This window comes from Macaca fascicularis, chromosome 3, assembly GCF_037993035.2.
Source record: "Macaca fascicularis isolate 582-1 chromosome 3, T2T-MFA8v1.1".
In the NCBI taxonomy this organism is placed as follows: domain Eukaryota; kingdom Metazoa; phylum Chordata; class Mammalia; order Primates; family Cercopithecidae; genus Macaca; species Macaca fascicularis.
In genome coordinates, this window is record NC_088377.1 from 35,601,069 (window position 1) to 35,625,998 (window position 24,930).

At 56.1% G+C, this 24,930-nt stretch overlaps 1 protein-coding gene across 26 annotated transcripts in view; it reads right to left on the reverse strand.

Moving 5' to 3' along the window:
• MAD1L1 (mitotic arrest deficient 1 like 1) overlaps positions 1 to 24,930 on the reverse strand; it is a 421,592-nt gene that overhangs the window by 313,621 nt on the left and 83,041 nt on the right. For 22 of the 26 annotated variants that reach the window (XM_015447010.3, XM_074034253.1, XM_074034256.1 and 19 more), the window contains one exon: positions 21,511 to 21,597. The exons of 2 other annotated variants lie outside the window; for them this stretch is intronic. In XM_015447010.3, coding sequence (XP_015302496.1) covers positions 21,511 to 21,597 — 87 coding nt within the window. Of the gene's footprint in view, positions 1 to 17,414; positions 17,548 to 21,510; positions 21,598 to 24,930 lie in introns of those variants that run through there. 2 more of the 26 variants (XM_074034262.1, XM_065541541.1) reach the window with 1 other exon arrangement.

Here is a 24,930-nt window from a genome sequence, read left to right on the forward strand (position 1 = left end):
CCGTGGGTCTGAGTCTGTTACCTGCCAGCAATGAGGACGCAAGGGACACGCGCTTCTCAGAGTCCAATCACACATGAAGCAGCAGGACAGGAACCCCAAGTGCCTCCAGTCATGAGGGGAGAGCACACACACGATCCCATCCCTCTGGAGGCCACCTGTCTAACAAAGATGGTCTCCCTGACAAGAGCAAGGTGGCGAGACACACAGCTGGACGCGCGGGCTCGAGCTTCTGCCCACAGATCAGAAAAACAAATGCAGTTATTTTTACACACACGTCAGAGGCAGTCCAAGGAGTGCTCTCTGCACCCCAGGCTCGAGCCAACGGCCTCCCCCAGGAACCTGTGTGCACACAAGGAAGGTGCACAACACAACCACCACCATCGGAGGGGCAGACAGGCGGGCAGCTGGATCAGCAGGCACAGTGGGACTCATGGCTCCCATGGGCCAGGACACCCCCAACCAGTCCAAAAAGCTGTCCTTCTGGGGCCCAGCAGAAGGGTGAAGAAAACACTACGCAACAGAGGGGCAGGCAGACAGCTCCGGCACCAAGTGGGTGCAGGAAATGCCACCTGCGCATCAAAAGCACCTCCACGTGTCGGAAGCCGAACACCCTCCTCTTGGATTTCTCTGCCCAGCCCTCGGCCTGCAGCAGGTGCCTGGCTGGGCGCAGCCATGGAGCTCACCTAAGAGATCCACGGAGCTGTGCCAGCAGCATTCGGGTGCCTCCCCACTGAGGTATTTCAGTCGCCACATCCTGGGGCTGCAGAAAAGCTGGCCTGGACACACAGCACCTTAAGGCCAAGTCCCTGAGACCAGAGCTTTCTCCACGCCATGACAGTCCCCACCCCCCAGGACCTCCCCAGGGGCATGCCAGATGAACAGGCCGAGGAATCTGGAATAAGGAAGCAATTGAGAGGCCAGAGCTTAACTCTCTACGTCGTCTGCTGCAGGTGTGGGAAAGGAGGCCAGCCTCCCACAAAGTCTTGGGCCTCTCTCTCTCTCTCTGGGACCCCAGCGATTCCAAACATAAACTCAACTCCAAAGGTGTGTCCTATCACTCTTGTAAAAGAAAATAAAATGTCAGGACCCGCACTTTATTATGCCAAGTGGAAAAAGCCCCGGAGGCCGAGGCGGGGAGTGTGTCCGAGGTGGGGAGCGTGTCTGAGGCGGGGAGCTTGTCCGCGACTCTCTCTTCCTCTTTCTTCTTGTCCAGTAAATGACTAGGAGAGACCACATACCACACCTCTCCCATTTCCAGTCACCAATCTTTGTGATGGATTCACTGCCTCTTTCACTGTCCTGCATCTACAGACCAGACGGCACAAGATGCCTGCTACATCTTCAGTGTGAATGCCAAATCAACCTTCCCTGAAAGATAAAGGCCACCGCATCGAATCCGATCTTTCTCACGATGCGTTAAGCCTCTCACAGAAGGATGCTGAGATCTGCTAGGCGTCCCTAAACTTGTCTGTATAAATGATCCCGAACTTCCATGCTTTGGAACACCGACTTCCATTCTTCGGAATCTGTACTTCCCTGGTGGCCATCCTCAAGGAACCTTGCAGGTGAATAAACTCTTTAAACTAGATTCTGACCCTTTGGAGTACTTCAGGTTGACATACTACACTAGGAGCTCCTGCAAGAGATGGATGAGCAGGGGGTCAGCCTTCTTTGGGCCCCAGAGTGGACCCTGCACACAGCACACGCTCATCCCAGGCACCTCAGGACTCTGCAAAGGCAGTCTTGGCCCAAATGCTTGAAAACAGGAAGGACACATGTTCTATGGTCTGGGGAGGCACAATTCCCTTCACTTCTCCACCTTGTGATGAGAGGCTACATTAAAAATGGCTTAAGCATCACAAAATCAGTTCTATTCATGGTGAGGAAATACGGAAAAGCAGTAAAATTGGCAGAGCATGGAGATGAGAGGACACTAACCTCCCTGGCTCTCTAAGGGAAACAGGGAGCAGCTGAGACTGTGAGAGGAAAAGGAATTTAACCAATTTAAAATTCAAAGCGCTGCTTCTGCTTCCCCAACGAGCTTGTCAGTCCCAGGGGACCTCCGCGCAGGCACCGATGGCGTCCTTGCTCAAGTCCTCCCGGCTCATCCTCACAAATGTGCTGGAACATTCGTGCCTGCATCAGCTGGGCCCCCAAGTTCTGATCCAGACAACAGCAACGGGGACAGCTCAGGTGTGTCCCCCAGGCCCATGCACCTCCCCCGGGGTGACCTGTGCCCTTCAGCCCCCATCAGCCCTTGTGCCCACCCCGGCCCCAGCTGGCTCAGGCTGGGAAGGGCAGCAGGATGTGACAGCCATCGCACCTGGGGTCTTTCTGGTCATGACACAGGACCTGCTTCCATCTTTTGGCAACTGGCAGTCACACAGTCACTCCTGTGAGCCCCCCACGAGGGCCTGACCACACACATGCGAATGCTGCCCCAGGGCTGCTCAGGTGTCTCTAATGGAGAGGCTGGGGAAGGATGTGCCTCGTGGACCTGCCGCGGCGCTGCCTCCTGACACTCAGCGTGCTCTCTCTCTTCTCCAAGCAGCCAGGGAAGCTGACTCAGGAGGAAGCCGGCCCCAGTTGCATTTTGTCTCAACAATCTGACCCCTGGGACGGCTCTCTCTAGCCTCATCTTACTTGCTAATTTTTGTTTTAAATTTGCAGACATTCTTTCTTCAAGCAATTTTAGGTTTACAGGAAAACTGAGCAGAAATGAGAGTTCTCATCTGCCCTTCTGCCCCCAGGCAGATTCCCCTGCACCGTGCACGACTGCAGTCTATTCGTTACAACTGATAAACCAAAGTCCACAGCGGACACCCGGCCTCACTTGTCTTGTCTTACATTCTCGGGTTTAGAGGAACGCATGCTTGCAGGCCCTGTGTGACTGTGTGTCCACCATCACAGTCGCGTGCAGAGTCGGTTCACTCCTGCGTGAGACTGTGTGTCCACCATCACGGCTGCATGCAGAGATGGTTCACTGCTGCGTGTAACTGCGTGTCCACCATCACGGCCATGTGCAGAGTCGGTTCACCGCTGCGTGTGACTGCATGTCCACCATCACAGCTATGTGCAGAGCAGAGTCTCCTGCATGTGACTGCATGTCCCCCATCACGGCCACGTGCAGAGTCGGTTCACTCCTACGTGCGACTGCATGTCCACCATCACAGCTATGTGCAGAGTATCCTGCATGCGACTGCGTGTCCCCCATCACGGCCACGTGCAGAGCAGAGTCTCCTGCGTGTGACTGGGTGTCCACCATCATGGCCACATGCAGAGTAGGTTCACTGCCCAAAAACCCTCTGGGTCCACCTGTGCATCCCTCCCGTCCATCCCTGGTAACCACTGATCTTTTCACTGTGTCCACAGTTCTGCTTTTTCCAGTATATCGCGGAGGAGAAATCCCACAGTACACAACCTTTACAGACTGTCCTCTTTCACTCTGCAATACACATTTCAGACTCTTCCATGTCTTTTCAGGGCTTGGTAGCTCATTTCTTTTTAGCTCAGAATAGGAATCCAGCGAATGGACATGCCACTGTTTATCCACTCACCTACAGAAGGACACTGTTAGCGTATGGTCCTGACCCCTCCAAATCTTAGGTTGTCATCTGATCTCCAGGATTGGAAGCAGGGCCTCGGAGCAGGAGTTTGGGCCATGGGGGTGGGTCGCTCATGACAGCTCATGCTAAAGAGCAGTCCTCACTTCATCAGTTACCAGGAGAGCTGATTTCACTTCATCAGTTACCAGGAGAGTGATTGCTACAGGCAGCCTGGCGTCTCCACACTCTCTCCCTCCCTCGCCACGTGGTGCCAGCCGCCTCAGCGCCCACCACGAATGGAAGCTGCCTGGGGCCCTCACCAAAAGCCAGGTGCCGGCGCCATGCTTCCTGCAGGACCGTGAGCCCAACAAGCCTCTTATTTAGAAATTACCCAGCCTCACATATTCCTTTATAATAACACAAACCCAGACTGAGACAGACATGTCGGTCACTTCCACGTTTTGGTGATTCTGAATAAACCTACTATAAACACTTGTGTGCAGGTTTCTGTGTGAACATAAGTTTTCGACTCATTTGGACAACTTCCAAGAGGCAGAGCTGGACTGTACAGAATGTTTCCTTTTCTAAGCAGCTGCCAAAATGCCTTCCAAGTGGCTGCAGCACTGTTCTGCGTCCCCACAGCAATGGCGAGAGTTCCTGTTGCTCCACGTCCTCGCCAGCGTTCAGTGCTGACGATGTTCTAAGCAGGTGCAGTGAGGTCTGGGTGCGTTCACGTGCTGCTCCCTAACGATGCAATGCTGAGCATCTCCTCACGTGCTTCTCCATCACCCATACCTCTGCTTTGGTGAGATGCCTGTTCAGCTCATCCATTTTTTTAATTGGGTGGTCTGTTTCCTTACCACTGAGTTTGAAGAGTTCTTTGTATAATTGGATAACAGTCCTTATCAGATATGTCTTGTGCATGACAATGAAAAATATTTTCTCCATTTGTGGCTTCTCTTTTTATTCTCGACAGTTTCCTTCGCAGAGCAGCAATTTCTAACTTTAATGAGGTCCATCTCATCAATTCTTTCACAGATTGTGCCTTTGGTGTTGTATATTAAAAGTCACTGCCGAATTGAAGGTCAGCTAGATATTTCTCTGTTATCTTCCAGGAGTTTTAAAGTTTTGTGCTTTACACTCAGGTGAGTGATTCATTCTGAGTTGATTTCTGAGGAAGGAGTAATGTCTGTGTCTAGATTTTTCCCCTGTGGCTGTTCCGCTGTTCCAGCACCATTAGCTGAAAAGACCATTCTCCTCTGAGTTGCCTTTGCTCTGCTGTCCACGATGATCCGAGTATATCTGTGTGGGTCTATTTCGAGGCTCTCCGACCTGTTCCACAGACCTGTTTGTCCATTCTTCCATCAACATCGTGCCACCTTGATCACTGGGATTTTACACTAAGTCTTGAAGTCAGGGAGTGTCAGTTTTCCAGTGCTGTTCATCAGTGTTGTGCTGGCCTGCACCACCTTGATCACTGTGGTTTACCGGCCTGCGCCACCTTGATCACTGTGGTTTTACACTAAGTCTTGAGGTCGGGGACTGTCAGCTTTCTGGTGTTGTTCACTGGTGTTGTGCTGGCCTGCACCATCTTGATCACCGTGGTTTTACACTAGGTCTTGAGGTCGGGGACTGTCGGTTTTCCGGTGTTGTTCATCGGTGATGTGCTGGCCCGTGCCACCTTGGTCACTGTGGTTTTATGCTGTCTTGAGGTCGGGGAGTGTCAGTCTTCCAGCTTTGTTCACCGGTGTTGTGCTGGCCATTGCCATCTTTTGCCTTCCCATATAAACTTTAGAATCTGTTGATATCCACAAAAATAACTTGCTGGGATTCTGACTGGGACTGCATAGACCCTCTGGAGAGAACTGATAATGCTGAGTCCTCCTATCCATGAACGCAGACCCTCTGGAGAGAACTGATAATACAGAACCCTCCTATCCATGAACATAGACCCTCTGGAAAGAACTGATAATACTGAATCCTCCTATCCATGAACGTAGACCCTCTGGAGAGAACTGATAATGCTGAGTCCTCCTATCCATGAACGTAGACCCTCTGGAGAGAACTGATAATACTGAGTCCTCCTATCCATGAACGTAGACCCTCTGGAGAGAACTGATAATGCTGAGCCCTCCTATCCATGAACACAGACCCTCTGGAGGGAACTGATAATACTGAGTCCTCCTATCCATGAACGTAGACCCTCTGGAGAGAACTGATAATGCTGAGCCCTCCTATCCATGAACACAGACCCTCTGGAGAGAATTGATAATACTGAGTCCTCCTATCCAGGAACACAGACCCTCTGGAGAGAACTGATAATACTGAGTCCTCCTATCCAGGAACACAGACCCTCTGGAGGGAACTGATAATACTGAGTCCTCCTATCCATGAACATAGAATGCCGCATTGATTTACAGCTTTGATTTCTTTCATCAGGTCTGGTGATTTCCTCACGCATACCCTGTACAGGTCTCTGGTCTAAGCTGTTTTTTGGTACTAATGTAAACAGTACTGGGTGTTGATTTCAAATTCCCTCTGCTTGTTGCTGGTACACAGGAAAGCAGCTGACGGTGTGTATGGCCCATACCCTGCTCTCTCTCACCACTCATTATTCAAGTTCTTTTGTTAGTTCTCAGAATTTTCTACATAGACGATCATGTCATCTGCAAACAAAGACATTTTTATTTCTTCCTTCCTTCATTCCCTCTTCTTGTCTTATTGCACTATAGCTAGTACTTCCAGTATGACAGTGAATAGAGTGGTGAGTGGGACTCCTTGCCTCGTGCCTGATCTTAACAAGACAGCTTCTAGTTGCTTTCTTAGTTTTAAGATGGAAATAGTTGACAAGTAATAAGAAATTAGCTGTTCTATGATAACAAAAAGAAAAATCTGCCCATTTGAACAGGACTGGTCACCAGAGCCCACGTGTGTCCAGCAGCTGCACACGTCTCCGGGGAGGCCAGCCTCTCTTCTTATGGACTAGTCTTGGATTCGTGGGGGTTCTCAGAGAGCAACCTGTGGCTGCCCAAGTTCTTGGCTCCACTAGAAATCAGGTGGGCACAATCTCCAGGCCCCAGGGCCACCCCTGCTGCTCATCCAGGGTAGGAACACCTGAAGGAAGTCAGCTCTGCTGCTTACGGGCTGAGCCATCCTCCTTCAACTGTCCGGAATGCCGCCAAGTGGGCCTTTTCTAGGATACACGAGTCACCTTTTCCAGAAAAACCAGAACTGAGGAAACCTTCCCAGACATTCAGTGACTGATGTTCATGTTCAACAAACACAAAACACCCCCTACACTCAAATCAGAATTTTGAGCAAACACTACACAGAAAGGTAAGACTAGCCATGAAAGGTGTGAAGGAACAGTAAGCACTCCTGCCTTCGGCCCTCACCCACCCAGCAGGCACGGCTGAGCGCTCCTGCCTGCGGCCCTCACCCACCCAGCAGGCAAGGCTGAGCTGAGCCTGTGTGTGAGGCCCTCAGGCCAGCAGGCCCTCCTTCTTCCAACAGCACACCCGTGCGGGGCCAGACTTATTCCACAGACTCCAAAAGAAGAGACCACGGCAGATGGACACAGACGCAAACACGAGATGCCCCCATCTTCTACTTCACCAGACACTGAAAAGATTTGTAGAAAGTAAAAACAATGCCATTCCTCTGTCTTGTTTTGTGTTAGAAAATGCATTTTTCATAAATATATTTTGTTAAGTGATAATGAATTGTTTTTAATGAGATTATAAATATAATCATAAATAATAATTTAATTTTAATTTCCAAAGATGGTGAATACTGATAGATATGATTCCCCACAAATAAAAACTCTTTGTTTTCGGTAATTGTTTGTCATTAAAGGGGCCTGGACCAACAAGTGAGGACGATGCTGGTGCAGAGGAAGGCTCAGGAGGTGGGCAACGTCCGGGACTCTTGCCCCCCAGCTCTCACGACGACGCTCAGGACAATTACCCACCAGCTCTGGCCGCCTCTCATGGCCACGTGTGGGAGTCTTGCGGCCACCTCTCATGGTGACGTGTGTGCATGTGTCCCAGGCCCAAGGGAAAAGTATACTCATGAAGGGAGCAATGGCCTCAGCAAAGAGCCCTGAATCTAAGCCTTTGGAGGTGAGTCCAGGGATCTCCATTTTCAGACTCTTTTCGCCATATAACTCATAAGCAGCCAGGCATTTGGGAAGCGTGGCCATGATCAGGACTGCGCAGCCCAACACTCTCCAGTCCTCTAAGGGATTCACTGCTGGCTTCTTTTCCCAAGCAGAGGGAAAGCTCCTTCGGGGCAGTGGTCACAGCCTTCCCTCTCCTAGAGCCCCTACGTCCACTCCAAGCACAAGAAGACAGAACCAGGAAGCCGCACTTGCCCCATGCTGACCAACACTGTCTGTCACAGCCACGTCAATGCTGTTCCGCAGACTCTGCGCAACTGTGTTTCTCAGCCACGGTATTAAAAAAGGGTCAGCATCAGAAGCCTCATGCCCTGAGGGAGCAAGCTGTGATATCCGAGCTTGAAAAAGCATCGCCCTGATGAGAGGCAACATGGTGAGAGGGCAAAGGCTTAGGAGACAGTCAGCCCTGAGCTCACAAGCAGACTCCAGGCTGAGCAGCTCCACAACCTTGGGGAAACCGGGGCAAAGCGAGAGGCTCCCCGCCAGTGTGCAGGGTCGATGCCAGAGCAGGGGACACATATGGAGTGCCTGGTACCCACAGGGGCCTAGCAGTGAATGTTTCTTTGTTCCAACTCTCTTACCCAGTTTCCTAACAGGATCGAGAGACCCTCCCAGGTCCATGGCACCAACTCGAGCTCAGGATGCTGGCAACGCCAACACCCTCCCTCAGACCAAGTGCACTCACCTGCCCAAAGCCTGCCCCTTCCAGAGGCCCCTGTTCTCTACAGGCAGACCCTGAGCCAGCAGCGCTCCTCGGTGGGGGCCCCGGCATCTGCCGGCATCTCCTCGGGGCTGAGCAGCGGAGGCCATGGTGAGAGGGCCTGAGACTGATTTTATGCTCTGCCAAACAAGGAAGGACAGGGTACTTCAACTGCCTGTGACATCGGAGCTGCTCTCCACACCTGCACACCAAGAATCCCAACTTGGGCATGGAAAGGAGCTGGCAGCGGCCAGCTTCAAGGCTAAGAAGGAAGCTCTTGGCTCAGAGCTTACGAAGTTCACGGAATATTACAGGGAAACTCAAGAAAAGTGTTCATAAGAGGATGCTCCCAAGTCCACTGATGATGCCCTGGGCTCGGCAGTGCCAGGCATGAGAAAGGAGGCCTCGAGGACCCCACCTCAGTCTCCCCAGACAGCAGCTCCTGGCAGCCCTGGCCCTGCTCCAGGCTCTACTGTGGGGTGTGGGCTGCTCTCCTCAAACCAGCAAGGCAACAGAAGTTCATCAAAAGACTGAGGGACCAACCCCAGCCAGGGCCCTTCTCCCATCTCCCTATTCTCTTCCTGAAGCAACAACAAACCACATTCAAATCGTATTCATTTCCGTTTTTTCTCCAAATGTTTGAGGAAATCTAGACTCTACCACCACCTTTTGGGGGCCAAGAAAGACGTTTGCTTTCAAAGGACAGGACTGACCCAGTCACCGTCTTCTCAAACGCGTATGGCTTCCAGATGCCGTTTTCTGATTTGGGGAGCTGAAATCAGGCATCTTCTGCTCTCTAACAGAAACGCCGCAGAGCGGCAGGTATGTTACTGGTCTGCTTGGCCCATGCAAGTGAGGGGCCCACATTGTCTCCTCCTTCCCTTCTGCAGCTTGCACACGCCACCTCTAGCCCCAGATGCACACAGGCTTGTGCCATGGCAGTGCCTGAAAACCTCAGCCAGGAAACAGGGAGCTTTCCCGGTGGTGCCGGGTCACCTCAAAGATGCCACCTCAGGCTCCCACACGGGCCAGATCCACAACCAGAACAGGAACTTCTCCAGAAAAGGTCTCCTGACCAGCAGTTTCTGAACTGTGCTCCTCTGGCCCTGGAGGCTCCAAAGAGGGGGAGCCAAGCAGGAGGCAGAAGTATGGGGTAACTACGTGATGACCACACGACACTGGCCAGACAACACTGGCCATGACGGCAGCTGCCGTCCACAGAGTGTTTCTATGCCGACAGCGCAGGCCAGCCCACGATCCGAGCGCAGAGCCGTGAGTCTCAGGCCCTTCACCAGGGCTGCACCCACGCTGCGCTCTCACCACCACCGGGCAGCCCCTGAGACCACGGGCTGAGACTGCTGTCACAAAGGGTTTCATGGGGAGTGGGAGGAAACGCCAGCTTCTTTATAACTTGCTAAAGAGGGTGAGAGAATGCAGGTGTGCGTACAGGGTCCAAAGGGAAGGAGAAAGGAAGAGGACGTATCTGCTGCCCCAGGGGACGCGCTCCCCAGCCACCGTCCTGGCTGCGGCAGTGCTCAGCAGGCTGGCAGCGGGGCTGTCACCTCTGCACTTAGTCCAGAGCCACTCAGCCTAATGAAGTGAGGCGTCCTCAGAACCACAGCAAGGCAGGCGCCAGACCAAGTGGCCTGGGGAGATAAGCACTTCAGCATGGAGAGGTTGAAAACAGATCCTATTGACAAAACAGAAGGAAAACCACATCAAGAGGTGGGGACTGGGGGCATGAAAGCCAGAGGCACACTTTCGGCTTGTTAGAAGTCAGCCCAAGGGGAGGCAGTAGATGGGGCCTCCCCCGCTCTCAAGACCACGCCACCGCCATCGCCTGCAGCCCCTCACTCTGAGAACCCCACACCCAGGGGCTGAGCAAGCACTGAGAGGAAGGCCAGCACTCCTCTGCCCACCCCCAGGCGGGCTGCATGTACCCTTCGAAGACACCCATTGAGGGTAGAACTGACCCCAATACAAACAAGAAAGGCTCAGGGGTCAAGGGAGCAGGACCCAGAGACAGGGACCACAGACCCCACTCCTGTGAACAACGCCGCCATTCCTGAGCACCTGCTTGATGTCAGAACTTCCAAAATCTTCAATTCTCCGCTCCTCTTGTAAAGCAAGAGTCCTGGGCCCGATTTTCCAGATGAAATGCAGGAGAGACAAAGAGAACACCTCTCAGCTGGGGTCAACATGCATGGGAGAGGCCCAAGGTCCCCGCAGGACAGGCGGTCCTCCTCCTCAGCAGACGCCCCGGCACCGAGCCCAGAGGCAAGGAGGATGACCAGACTAGGCTGCCTCAGCCTCACCCTCCTACGTGGCCAGCCCACCCAGACAGGGCAAGGACTGTGAGGAGGGCCCAACCCCAGGAAGTGCCCCACACCAAGGCCACAGCCTGAGCCCTGGCCGCCACAGGGAGCACATGGCCCAACCCCGAGCCAGCGGTGTACTCACAGCCAACCCATGGGACCACCCTCCCCGCACCCCCACCCCACCCTAGCTCACAGGACCACCCTCCCTCACAGGCTGCAGTCCAGGGCTTGCCAAGGTGGGGGAGCTGCCAGACCCAGACTGCACCCTGAGATGCCCCCCACCCTCAGCAGTGAGGGTGACTCTCCCTGCCATGCCCCCAGGGCCACAGCCCTGAGCTCTGTGTCCTGCCTCTGGTCTCAGGAGGAACCAGGCACTACCCATGACCCGGCACGCTGAGAGTATGGAAAATACAACACCCACGCTGGGAGAAGCTGCCAGGGGCTGGGGCCAAAGGCAGACTGCGGAGAACTCCACGGCCACAGAGGATACCCGCCGCCCTCCTTCAAGGCTATGGGGGGAGGAAGCCAGGCCCTGGGAGACCCCGGTCCAGATGGCTCCAGCAGGAGCCAGTGTGAGGGGCTCTGCATCAAGAGGCCAGCTGCAGCTCGAACCGCACTTCCCCGACCCTCGAGGCTAAGGTTTTGTGGGCGATTTAGGTCTGAGATGATAAAAAATAATTTTATGCCTACAAATATTAAAAAGTAAATAACAATAGAGATCAGAAAAATCTGTGCTCTAGGCTCACTCCATCAGAGTGAAGTCTCTTCCCCCCACGGGCCTCAGTTTCCCTGTTTTATGGTCTATTATCTGGACCCCCACAGTCCCTGCCCTGCTCCCCTGCAGCAGAGCACGCCACGCGCCAGGTGGCCAGGCTTCCAAAGCCCTCAACCACTCCCCAGCAGGATGTGCATCCTTCGGTGACCTGTGCTTGGCTCGAGATCACCCACAGCCTCCAAGCCCAGAGGGCCCCTGCAGACACCTCTCCCAGGGCCTCCCACTCTTGTCAAGCCTTGGTGGCTTCCTCTGGGCCTTCCCCAGGCCAGTGTCCCAGAGGCAAAGGCTCAGCCACATTCGTCAGTACCTGAATGTAAAACAGTGACTCCAGCACCCCTCCAGCAGCCCCCATCCGCCCCACACACGTTCTTACACAGGACCCTCAAAGGACCCTGAAGCTGAAGGGGGCTGGTGCCACCCGGCACCCCTCAGAATTGGACAGTGCACCAGGGCTGACTGGCCCTCTGAGGCCCTAGCTGCAGCCGCAGAGCCAGGAGCAAGAGGTCGACCAGGGCAGGGACACCAAGTGACGGGGAGAAGGGAGAAAAGGAGCCTTAGCCACTTCCAAGATGAAGAGCCTCGTCTGCCTTAGACATTTCCTCCAGAAGAAGAGCCACGGGTGTGGGTGGGAGCTGGCCCTGCATCCCAGCACGAGGCCAGGCCCCCGCCAAGAAACCCCAAGGAGCAACCAGGCCTCTGTGCCCAACCTCGGGTGGAAAACACCACTGCATGCCAGAAAGGGCGGCTCCATGGCCCTGGGACCCACCAGCTTCCAGAACAATCTCCTATGGCAACTGCCACAGAACTAAGCACTCAGGGAGTGATTGCATTTGGGATGAAATTTTTTTCTAGTGCTTGAATAAAAGGGGGAGTTTCACATTTCATCCACTTCCACATCCCTTAACAATAAAAACTTATTTAAAAATCCATGAATATGTAAATGCCATTTTAAATATGGAAATGCAAAACATGCAGGGAAACAGTCTGGGTGTGAAATATTAATGGCAGCTCATCTTGCTGAAAGAGGCAACACAAGCTGGCTGAAGCAGCAGGCGGAGGCGCCCCGGACAGACCCCAGAGCCCAGTGGCAGCGCACGATGGACCCGGCCCAGTCATGGAGGAGCGTGTGCTCGCCTTGAGGGCTCTGCCTGGGGAGGGAACAGGGTCAGACACCCACCTAGAGCAGGGCCAGCCTTGCCAAAGCCTGCCTGCATCCTACAGGGCCAGCCAGTGACCCCCGCGGGGGGTCCTCCAAGCCAGGCAGCCACCGCATGCTGGGAGGCACAGCCAGGACACCTGACCATGCCTGCTGATGACCCAGGCTTTCCCCTGGAGCCAGGATGGGCTGGACCCCCTCTCAGGAGAGATGGGGCTTGATCTCAGGCCCAGCAGTCAGCTGCACCCTGAAACATGATGGTGCCTCAGACACGTCCCCAGACCACACTGGTGGGCCACAGAGAACCTGGCATTGGCAGGATGGGCACCCGGGGTCTACATCCCCCAACCCGGGACTTCACTAGCCCTGATCAGGAAAGGACTGGAGGAACAAGAAGGCACCGCATGAGGCAGGGAGGCCCCGAGACAGACACCCGCTCACCCAGACATCTCCATGCCATGCCCCACTTCTCTCTCCCCCTCTAATTGGCCACAAAATGTACAGGCCTAGTACCCACCCACCCCCGCTGAGGAGGCCCCACAAGGAGGTTCAAAGCTGAGCACAGAGGAGCGGGCGGCTGCACATGCCGCAAGCACCATCTCACGTCCAAGTCTGGGCACTGCAGGCAGGTGCCACAAAGACAGCCTGGGGAAGGCCCAGCCCCTCCACACGGCCTGGCTCCGGGGACAGGTGCCGCCAAGTCCTCTTTTCCTGCTAAAGTCCCAGTGGAGAAGAGAGGGGGACTGAGAACCAAAAGGACAGGCAGAGGCCACCAACCAGGCCAGGGTCGCCGGGGCAGCCATCACCGGCCTGCAGGTGGACCGCACAGCTGTGAGCACAGAATGGGCCTGCTCCCGTCACCTTGGGCAGCGCGCTTTGGGGCACCTGACTCACTGAGGGGCCCATGTTCAAGTGTGTGGTGCCTGACCCCAGGTGCAGGGATGTCCCTGACATTCCCCCAAAAACCTCCTCACTGGGCCTACCCTACAGACGGAAAACTGACTCACGAGACAGACGGCTTTCCAAAGGGCCCGCGCTGACCAAACTAACCCGAGTAGCCTTCGCCGAAGAACAAGGCAGGCACGTGCCAGCGTCTACACCGAAACCACCACAGGGAAGCACATGCCATCAAGGGTCCCATTCCAGATACAGACCAGGAGCCTCAAAGGCTGTCCCCTGGTGCAGGGCTGGGTCGGGGGCCGAGGCCTCTATGGTGCAGGTGCACTGCGTCCCAGGCGTGGTCCGGGGCTGCAGGAGACACTCTTGGGACCAGCCGCAGGTGGGAGGCATGAGGGGCAGAGGGACAGGAGCAGGATACAGACAGATCACGCAGTTTCTCTGCTGCTAGCCGGAGCACCCCTAGCTGCCACGGAGCCCATGGTAAAGGGCACAGTGCCACCCAGAGCTCCCGGCGCGTGCCCCACCACAGCCCTGGACCAGACAGGCATGGCGGGCTGCCACCGTGGAACACGTGGAGACAGCCCGTTAGACTCAGGCTGATTCCACACCTCCTGCCAAAGCCCATTTATATCGAGTGGCATCAAAGCTGAACGGACGCAACAAGACCTCTGCCCGTATCACCCGCAACCCCAGGGGTCCCCTTGTACTGAGAGCAGGCGGTCAGGATGAGCATGAGACTTGCTGGGAACACATGGCTGAGGCCATGGTCAGTTCAAGGGCAGGCCAGAACCAGCCGTCCCGATGCACTCTCTCACCCACACCAATCCATGGCAAATTCCATCACCTTGACCTCCCAGACGCTGCCACCGCCTAACCCGTTCGATCATCACCACTGGCCACGCACAGGAGACATCCTGCCCCACGGAGCCCCCTGGAAAACTTACCCCCGCTATGCCCTAGGCTCCCAGAAATTGTACTTCCCCGTTACCTCAAAAAGTGACAGCAGGACACGGTGCCAGCGATGACAAGGACTAGCTAAAAACCCGCACCCTGAGCCAGCACTGTCCACAGGCTCCACACAGGCGACTGCACTGAGCCTCAAAACCCCTCACAGGAGTCACCATCACCAGAAAGACTCGCTCGGAGAGCCACCCCGGGCAGAGCCAAATGCAAATACAGGCCCGGAGCCTGGACCAGCGGTGGCTTCTCCAGCGGGAGGCCCCTCAGGTGCAAGGGGGGAACAGCCCAGCCACCGTGGATCTCATGTACCTTGCTGGTCTCTGGATGGCTCAAGTGCACCATAATTCAAACGCCAAGTGACAAGGTGATAAGGCCTTGTTACGTCCTTGAGAGGACGGCCTCGCCTGGGACCAACAGCAGGAAAGACTCATAACTAGTAAACTGATCTTCACTCACTCTTGGGAGGTGACAGAAACCTGAGGCAGGAAGAGGCTCAGAAAAGTACCGTCTGTGACAGAAAACACGGTGATACCCACTCATCACACCCAATGCCTCTCGGGTCCCTTCTGCTTGACAAGGGCCTGCCTCCTCCTGACGCTGCCCAGGCCCAATGGCAGGAGCAGATGAAACAGGGCAGGCCCAGGCACCTGGAAGCACCACGCGGCCAGGTGCTCCAGGACATGCCAGCCTGGTGGTTTCAGGCCAAGGGTTCTTTTGCCTGGAGGCAGCAAAGTGGGATCTTCAAAAGAAACTGCAGCGACCAGAGCCCGGGCTGGAGTGCACTGCTGGGAAAGCTGATGTTCGCAGGGTGCTGGCAGGGGAGGCCGGCGCAGACCCCAATACGAAGAGCTCCATCTGCATCCACGCCCCTCAGGGCTCCCCTCTGTGCACCTCTCAGCCGGCTCTAACTTAAGTCAGCATCGAGGATACCTGAGGCTTCAAACAGGCAAAACAGCACCAGGCAGGATCCACGGCCCAGGGTCTCTGCTGAGGCAGAGAAGCAAGGCCAAAGGCCGAGGCGGCAGCCTCACGACGCGTCCCGCAGGGACCCAGGATCCACCCGCAAACATCCCCCAGAGTTCTGGAGACCCACAGGCCTGGACGCACGTCCTGCTTTCACCACCTCCCAGCTGTTTAACCCAGGACTCAAGTTCCTCCCCTGTAAAAGAGGGAATCATGAGAGCTTCTAGCTGGGAGCGCCTGTGAGGCTCAAGTGAGACGCTGCACATGAAGCACAGCACAGCGCATGGTGAGGGCAGATGTGGGATAAACACTGACTGCTCTCATCATCCCCATTGTCATTCATCATCATGATTACAGATGAGAAACCTGAACTCTGGAGCCCTCACAGGGTCCTGAGAGGCCCCGCTCCCGCCACCAGCCCTCTCCAAAGCATGGCCTTATTTCCGGCACAGCAGAGAAACTGCCAAGAGCGCGGCCCCACGCCAGAGCTTCCCAGTCCTGTTCTTCAAGAGCCCTCAGAGCACGTCGGCCTGTTCCACTCCAGATCTGAAAAACGACAGCATGGTCACGGGCTGGGCCACAAAGGACTACAGCCTCCTGTCCCGGCTCTACCCACAGCAGAGCTGGGGACGGCAGAGCTGAGGACGCCAGGTAGCAGGGTGCCTGGGTCCCTAAAGGCCAAGAAGACTAAGAGGGCCTGGAAAGGGAAGGGAGGCTACAAGACGGCCCCGGGGCACCCTGTGTGAAGCGTGAGCAGAGGGCATACCAGACCCACCCACGGATTCTGAACTGCATGCCCTGTCCTCAGTCCCACAACCAGGAGGTGCATTCTCAGATTCAAAGAGCTAAAACTGAGGCTCCAGTGCAAACCAGGCCAGGCTCCCCCGTACTGCCTTGAAACTCCTGCCCCAAGGTAAAGAGGACCAGGAGCTCTGACAGGCTCTGTTCACACCAGTGACCATGGACAGATGGGGCGATGACGCCCCATCTGTCCATGGCTAAAGGAAGGGAAAAACACACAGGAGGCAGAGTTTGGTGGTTCTGACCCAACTCCCAGGCCTAAATGCACTCAGGTACCCTGCCCTCCTAGAGCGCCTTATGGCCAGTGCCCTGTAAGCTGCCCCGCTGTCCACTGACAGCCCTGCCTGCCCCGGCTCCAAAGCCAGCCCTGGACCCTTCGCCACAGCACCACGTCCCGGGGACTGCCGAGAGCTGCTGCACCAGGCGCGTTATCAACATCATCCCGCTGAACTCTCAAGCGGCCCCACAGACACTCTCTGTTGTGAGACAGGAATTTCAGCGCAGCACCTGAGCACACCCGCATAAAGCTAACAAGCAGACTCCTCGCAACCCTGGAAACCAAAGTCCTGCATTGAGAGTTCCAGAAGCTTCTTGCCTCTACAAACTCCAGTCCCAAGACCAGGATGCAGCACAAGTGCCACCGCAGGGCTTCCAGCCTCCAGTCCTAAGAGTGCAGAAACATTCAGAAAGAAATTTCAGTCCCGCTCACAGCAGCGTTTGGAACTGTGCTTCACCAGTAAAAGGGGCCAACACCGTAGCTCGATGCTGGGAAAATTCCTTCTGGCTCCAGGCTGGTTGGTGGCCCAGTAGCTAACTCCGAGATACGGTGTCATTCTATCTTCCTCAAACGAGGCAGGGGATGGCTTCCGACTCGGCATCTGCTCATTGCCAGATGATCTGTTTCCTGCACCGGCTTTCACCACAAGTTCCCATCAGACCCTCCCTTGGCTGCCTTCCCTGCATCGGAACTCTTCTGGGTGGGAGAGTCCGGGCTCCTCCCTGAAACAGGCTGGAATGCTACTGCAGTAACTATGGAGAGAAACTGATGCAAACTTAAACAAAGGCAGCAACGGCAGGAACTCCGCAGAGAAGCCCGACCCACAGGACCTGCCGAGGTACCTGCTGGCTTCTGGCTTCACGGATGTGGACATGTGTCACACTGGTGAAAGGAACACCGAGTCACCAAGACAGCGACTGCGGGAAGGGCGCTCTGTTCCGCACATCAGATCAGCAGAGGAGGAGGTTACACAACGCCCGGGAAGTGAGACAAGACTGCGCGATGCAGGCCGCTCACAGGCACGCTACGCTGGCTGATAGGCAACATTCATCTTCTAAAAGCCAAGCTCCTGAAAACAGGCACACGACTGACCCAGCCGTCACTTCAGAAGCTCGGCCTGAGGCACCAGCATTCTGAGATGCTGCCACACGAGCCACGCCAGCGGCACCATCACAGCAGCACTGCCCCAGAGAGGGAGCACCGGGCACTGGGCAGCGAGGAACAGGGCACTGCACCGGACGGGAGCACCAGGCACCGGGCTAGCGAGGAACAGGGCACTGCCCTGGAGAGGGAGCACCGAGCCTTGGGCAGCAAGGAACAGGGCACTGCCCCAGAGAGGGAGCACTGAGCACCAGGCTAGCGAGGAACAGGGCACTGCCCCGGAGAGGCAGCACCGGGCACTGGGCAGCGAGGAACAGGGCACTGCCCCGGAGAGGCAGCACCAGGCACCGGGCTAGCGAGGAACAGGGCACTGCCCTGGAGAGGCAGCACCGGGCACCGGGCTAGCGAGGAACAGGGCACTGCCCCGGAGAGGCAGCACCGGGCACCGGGCTAGTGAGGAACAGGGCACTGCCCCAGAGAGGGAGCACCGGGCTAGCGAGGAACAGGGCACTGCCCCGGAGAGGCAGCACCGGGCACTGGGCAGCGAGGAACAGGGCACTGCCCCGGAGAGGCAGCACCGGGCACTGGGCAGCGAGGAACAGGGCACTGTCCCGGAGAGGGAGGACCGGGCACCAGGCTAGCAAGGAACAGGGCACTGCTCCGAGAGAGGAAGCACCGGGCACTGGGCGAGGAAGACAGCACTGCCCCGGAGAGGGAGCATTGGGCACTGGGCTAGTCAGGAACAGGGCACTGCCCTGGAGAGGGAGCACCGGGCACTGGACGAGGAACAGGGCACTGCCCCGGAGAGGGAGCACAGGGCACCGGGCTAGCAAGGAACAGGGCACTGCCCCGGGAGAGGAAGCACCGGGCACTGGGCAGCGAGGAACAGGGCACTGCCCCGGAGAGGGAGCACAGGGCACCGGGCTAGCAAGGAACAGGGCACTGCCCCGGAGAGGGAGCACCGGGCACTGGGCGAGGAACAGAGCACTGCCCCGGAGAGGGAGCACCGGGCACTGGGCAGTGAGGAACAGCGCACTGCCCCGGGAGAAGGAGCACCGTGCACTGGGCTACCGAGGAACAGGGCAGCAGAGCCGCACCCTGAGAAGCTCCTCAGATGGCAAAAACAGCGTTCACTACCAAGGAGAGATGGACACGGCCAACTTGGTACAAACCGCAGAGGAGAGCACACGTCGCCACGAGCACATGCCCACCGGTCTGTAGAGACAAGGGAAAATGCCCGGAAGCTGCCCTCATGACCCGTGACCTCAGCTGGACCAGGGCTCTTTCTTCAGTGACTACAAGCTACATTCAATGAGAAACAAACAAAAGCGACTTTAAACTGAGGCCCGCCTGGCAAAGCCCTCGGGGATCTGGGCCACCGTGGCCTCACATCTTCTGCATGCCGTCTCCTTCACGCTCACCGTGGCCTCACATCTTCTGCATGCCGTCTCCTTCACGCTCATCTGAATGAGCGTGTAAGAGACTTGTAGAAATGTGCTCAGCTGTTCAACCGTGCAAGGCTCCCTGACCCCGCCATGGCAGGCCACGACGAACACAGTGTCCCGCCACCTAAGAGAGCAGCAGCCCAGGGGACAGGCCAGAACTCAAGCGCCGAGGCCACGACTGGACTCATCCACACCTCAGTGGCCACCGCCAGCACCGCCTGTCCTAGGGTATGCCTCCTTCCTGGGCCTGGAAGTGCACAAAAGGGCCAGGCACTCAGTGTCACCAGGCCCCAGAAAGCCTTGGTCGGGAAGTGTCCACCCACCAGCAAGCAGCAACACTGAGACCCGGGGACGGTTAGTGCCCAGGCATGGCTCAGGAGGCTCAGACCTGACAGCAACCCAGTCGTTACTGCCAGTACCTTTCGGTTCACAGAGATGAAGAGAGGACCAGGTGCCTGCCCAAGTCACATGACCAGCAAGGAGCAGACCAGCCGCCCCCCAGGCCCTGCAGGCAAGAGGGACCGGGAACTCCAGCCTCACGCCCAGAGGCCTCCCGCGCCTCTCCACTGCCCCATCTCAGGGAAGCGTCTCCAGCGCTCCTGGCAGTGGGTGGCAGGGGTGTGACCAGCCCCATCTGAAGCCTGCACCCTGGCTGAAGAAGCCCACACACGGCAGTAAGCCACAGGTGGGACGGAAGCCAGCACACCGACACACACATGAAACCCAGCTGGGAAACACCTGTGAGAACCCAGGATTTCAGGGCAGCTTCTCCCTTTGGCCTCCCAGACCGGAGCAGTACTAAGGACCTCGTCTCAACCCCAAGATCCCATTTCACAGAAGAGGACGGAGCACCAAGCACTTCCATGGGGGTGCCCCAAGACTCATCCTTCCCCAGGGCAGGCGCTCCAGCTCTAAGAGGGAGCCCACAGGTCCTGAGAGGCCAGCCACGGCTGGGATTGTGAGGACCATCTGCCCACTGTAGAGGCTGCTCCCTGAGGCAGAGACGCCATTCCCAAACCAATTCCCCCATGGGCTCAATCCACATCTGTGACCACGGCGAAGGCAGCACAGACATCCAGCAGATGGGAACGTTCCCTTCCGTGTGGCACTGGACACAGAGACGGGCCTGCTGCTGCTCTTAAGACAAATAATTTCAGGAAGCACCTCCCTCTTTGGTGGGAGAAAAGTATAGCCAAGTTTCCTTTCCTTTAATAGTTCATTCTGTTTCATTTCCAAAGTAAAATAATGAGGATCGCCTGGTAAAATGTGAAAGCTTTAACTTCAAATCACTTTTAATGCCTGTTTCATCTGACAGTGGCTTTGAAAGCAAAAGGCAATCTTTATCATTTGAGGTTTTTCAGTAAATTGATATGATTATGTCCAACACACCCAGATGCTTCGAAAAGCCCATTTTCAAAGTGACATCAGCCCCCAAAATAAGAAACCTCCTTCTGCCTATTAATAAATTATTAAAACACTCTCTCCACAGGAGGACGAGGCTGAGCTTGATCATCAACGGCAAACAGGTGGGCTTCAGGCCCTCCACACAGACCCACGGCCTGGTGAGCTGTGCAGGGCACAGAGCTCCCCTGCGACCCCGTTGCACGGCCCTTCCCTCCGCCCCACTGCCCACCAGGCCCATGGGTTCCACCGGACGGGGCTCAGCCCCCCATGGTAACTCCATCTTCTGGTCAGGGGAAGGCATAAGACCCCTTTTTAGCCAAGGAGGCATAAGGGGCACTTGCTGGCAGTGGGGGTCCTAGGAAAGGCTTCCTTGTGCAGAAAGATCCAAGAAAGAGGCTTCTCCTTTTTGCCTCTGTGTGTGATGTCAGAGGTATGGCCCCTCACAGCCACGAGTGAAACCAGAGAAGAGCCGGGGTGTGGGATAAGAAGAAACACATGTCTGATTGTCATCCCAGGTTCCCTGAAGCCCTTGGGATTTCCTGAGTGACGGGCATGTCTCTTGCTATTCATAGTTAGCCGCTTCCAATCACACCTGCATTCACGCTGACATGAAGACTCAGGGTGGGCCCGCTAGTGATGGACGGGCTGGTTCCCAAGACCACATGAGGCCCCACCCTGCTGGGAAGACGAGAACCCTCCTGATCCAAGGAGGGACCCCACAACAGGAGGCCAACCCCCAGACCCCATGGCAGTTTAGCACATTGTCAGAATGACAGACAGTGGTGCCTCAGCTGAGGCTCACAGCACATGGTGGAAACATGGGGCAAACCCTTCCCTCAAATCCCTGCTGCCTCTTCCCATCCCGGACCAGGGCCACCCACACGGTGAAGCACCGCCGTGCCCCGAGAGCCAGGGGGCACACACTCTCACTCGCCCCAGCTCTCCAAAGCAAACACATCCCACAAGCGCCCTGGGCGGCCGGGTCTACCTGCTGGTGACAGCGCTGTTCTTGTCCTTCAAGGCAAGCTCCCTCTGCTGCAGCTCAACCACGAATCTGGAAAGGTCTTCTGGAGTCCTGCAGGATAAAGAAGGCACACTCAGTTCCAGCTGTCCCCCAGAGTAAACCTGATTCTGCACACCAAACACGGCCAAAAGGAACCTCTGTAGCTGCTGCTCTGGGACCCAGGATGTGCGGACTCTGCGGACCCGGGTCCAGGGCAGCACGCACTCACTACGACGGGTCAGCCACAGCCCCCACCCTATGCAATGTCGGGGAGACGGCCTTAGTAAGCCCCGATTTTATTTCACCTGTAGAAACAGAGACACTACCTAACAGTGTCGCTCTTCAGAGGAAATGAAATCATGTTTAAAAAGCACCCACCAGGCACCTGGCACAGAGGAGGTGCTCAGCGAGTTTTAGAGTTTTAGGTTCCTTTCCTCACCTCTCCAGAAGACCCACACATAACAACAAGAGGAAAATCAGAGATCCCAGGTGTAGCGCTTCCTACTTTCCAGAACGATTGCAGATTGTCTCAGCGAATGCCCGAGGAACCCTGTTGTTCACCGTTTCCATTTTTTAAATGAGGAAACTCAGACTCCAACGTGAAACAGCCACTTCAAAGTTCAACGTGCACCGCAATGATGAGCAGCGGCCTGAGCCATGTCTTCTAACTCAGCGCTGGGACTCCGGAGCACGCAGCAAGGATCTGAGCCGGGCACGCAGTTACGCCAGTGGTGTGTGAGCGTTCCCAGCCTCACAACCTGGGGCACAAAGCCAAGGCTCCCTGGCTAGACTGAGCAAGTGGCATGTGAGCCCGGGCCCAAGGCCCCATCCTCGTTCTTCTCTTCACCTGTCATGGACCAAGCGCAGGTCCACACAGAAAGCAGGTGCCGGGCAATGCTGTGACAGCCCCGCCCAGCCCCACTCAAGGAGCTGGTACTGCACCACTGAATGAGCAACAGGGACCCCGACATTGGCCAACGAGGCTACCTGCACCCCTGGAAGGAGAGGTCCCAATCACTCTGTCAGCCAGGCCCCCAGAGCAGCCTCGGGTGGATCCTGGGCACACCCTCCCAGCAGCTTGCCAGGGAACTCCTCTCTGCAAGTCAGCCAGAGCCACGCAGAGGCACACTGCAACCACGGACCCCTAACAGAAGCCATCCTGTTGACTAAAACGCGCACGCTGCAAACCTCACGCGCTGGGCCCGGCCCTCTGCCCTGAGACAGCCACTGACGTTTCCTGTCACTTAGCACCCTGCCCATGGGGCCCCGAAACCCTGCATCAGCTCATCCAGTGCTCACACAGCCCCTCCCCTGGGCTTCCAGCGCCCAGCTCCTCCTCCAAACACAGAGAAAGAGCCACTTCCCTATAAAGCCTCTGGCCACCCCCGCGCCCCTCACCATCCCATGCCTGTTTTGCAGGACATGGAGGACAACTGGAGCCCGCCTTGCTCAGCATTAGTTTTGAGTTTCTGGGGCATCTTCCATCTCTGGAACGAAGCTACCAAGAGCCTGTGAGCAGATGTCCTGCAGCCTGGCCCAGGCCCTGAGCCCTCACACACACCCAAGGTCAGTTCTAAGCCCTCCCTCTGACCACAGCCTCTTCACACAGAGTACACCATGGCCTTCTCTCTTCCAGGTCCCCTCAGAGAGGTCTCCTCTGCCCACCCAAGGAACAGGCCCCTTGCTGGGCGTCTAGTGGGGATAGCGATGGGTGCAGAAGGAGTAGCTGGCACCAGGGAGACCCCATCTGTCCTCCCACACACAGGTAAACCGGGGTTAGAAAGCAGCTCCGTGGAAAAACCATTTATGACTGAAAGGTCTTGGAAGAGAAACTGAACTCTATGAGGGAGATGAAAGGTGGAGCTGGCCTTGAACGCCGTTACCATTCTCTCCAGAGTTTCCCAAAGCTTCCAACCTCGGGGAGTTAAAAATATCAGTACAAAAGTAAGGAAACCAGGCTGGGCGCGGTGGCTCAAGGCTGTAATCCCAGCACTCTGGGAGGCCGAGATGGGCGGATCACGAGGTCAGGAGATCGAGACCATCGTGGCTAACACGGTGAAACCCCATCTCTACTAAAAATACAAAAAACTAGGCCGGGCGCGGTGGCTCACGCCTGTAATCCCAGCACTTTGGGAGGCCGAGACGGGTGGATCACAAGGTCAGGAGATCGAGACCATCCTGCCTAACACGGTGAAACCCCGTCTCTACTAAAAATACAAAAAATTAGCCGGGCGAGGTGGCGGCGCCTGTAGTCCCAGCTACTTGGGAGGCTGAGGCAGGAAAATGGCGGGAACCTGGGAGGCGGAGCTTGCAGTGAGCTGAGATCCTGCCATCACTCCAGCCTGGGAGACAGAGCGAGACTCTGTCTCAAAAAAAAAAAAAATACAAAAAACTAGCCGGGCAGGTGGCGTGCACCTGTAGTCCCAGCTACTCGGGAGGCTGAGGCAGGAGAATGGTGTAAACCCGGGAGGCGGAGCTTGCAGTGAGCCGAGATCCGGTCACTGGGCTCCAACCTGGGTGACAGAGCGAGACTCTGTCTCAAAAAAAAAAAAAAAAAAAGTAAGGAAACCTTTCCAAGCCAAGAGATATTTTTTCTGAAACATTTGAATGAGATATTTAAGTTGTTTTGCATTAGTCAAAGGGCCTGTAAATTTTCACTAACTCGGTGGGAAGAATTTATTTACAAATAAATAAAAATCGCGTATATCCACATCTGCAGTGGCGCCCCCCAGCCCCTGTGCCCAGAACCAGCAGCAGGTAGGGTGGTCACAGGCGGCAGGCTACAGGCTCCGCCTACACAGCCAAGACCACCCACCTCACACCTCTCAGGGCCCCATCACTGGACCTGAAACAGCAGGAGGCCAGTGGAGAGGCATCTGTCAGGCAGGACCAGGCCCCAGGGTTCTCCCAGCTGGGATGGCTCTCTCTCACCAGAGGGCACACTGCCTGCTATCTCCCTCTGTGGGGAAGCCTCCCTGCAGCCTACAGAGCAGGAGGCAGAGTTGGGAGCATCCGACACCGATTTAGAAACAAGCTTCTTGCCCCAAAGCACGAACCCACTCAGCAAAGCTGGGAGCTGGGTAAGATCTCGGAGGGCCAGGCTCTGCTAACCACGCTCTGCAATTCCCAGTGACGCCAAGACCATGATAAATACAACCATTTAGCAATGAGGGAGAAATGGGACGGGTTCAAACAAACTGGAAAGTGAGAGTGACACAGCCCTCTTCTGAAGTGCTGGGCTCCCACAGACGCCACCCAGGAAGGCCTCTGTCTCATGTCATTGGGGTCAACGCCTCATTCTGGCATGGATGGGCCACATCAGAAACCTGAGTACTCTGAAGCCTGGGGGCATCCATCTCAACCACCCAGGGAGCAGGCTGGCTCCACATTCCCACAGACTCCGCA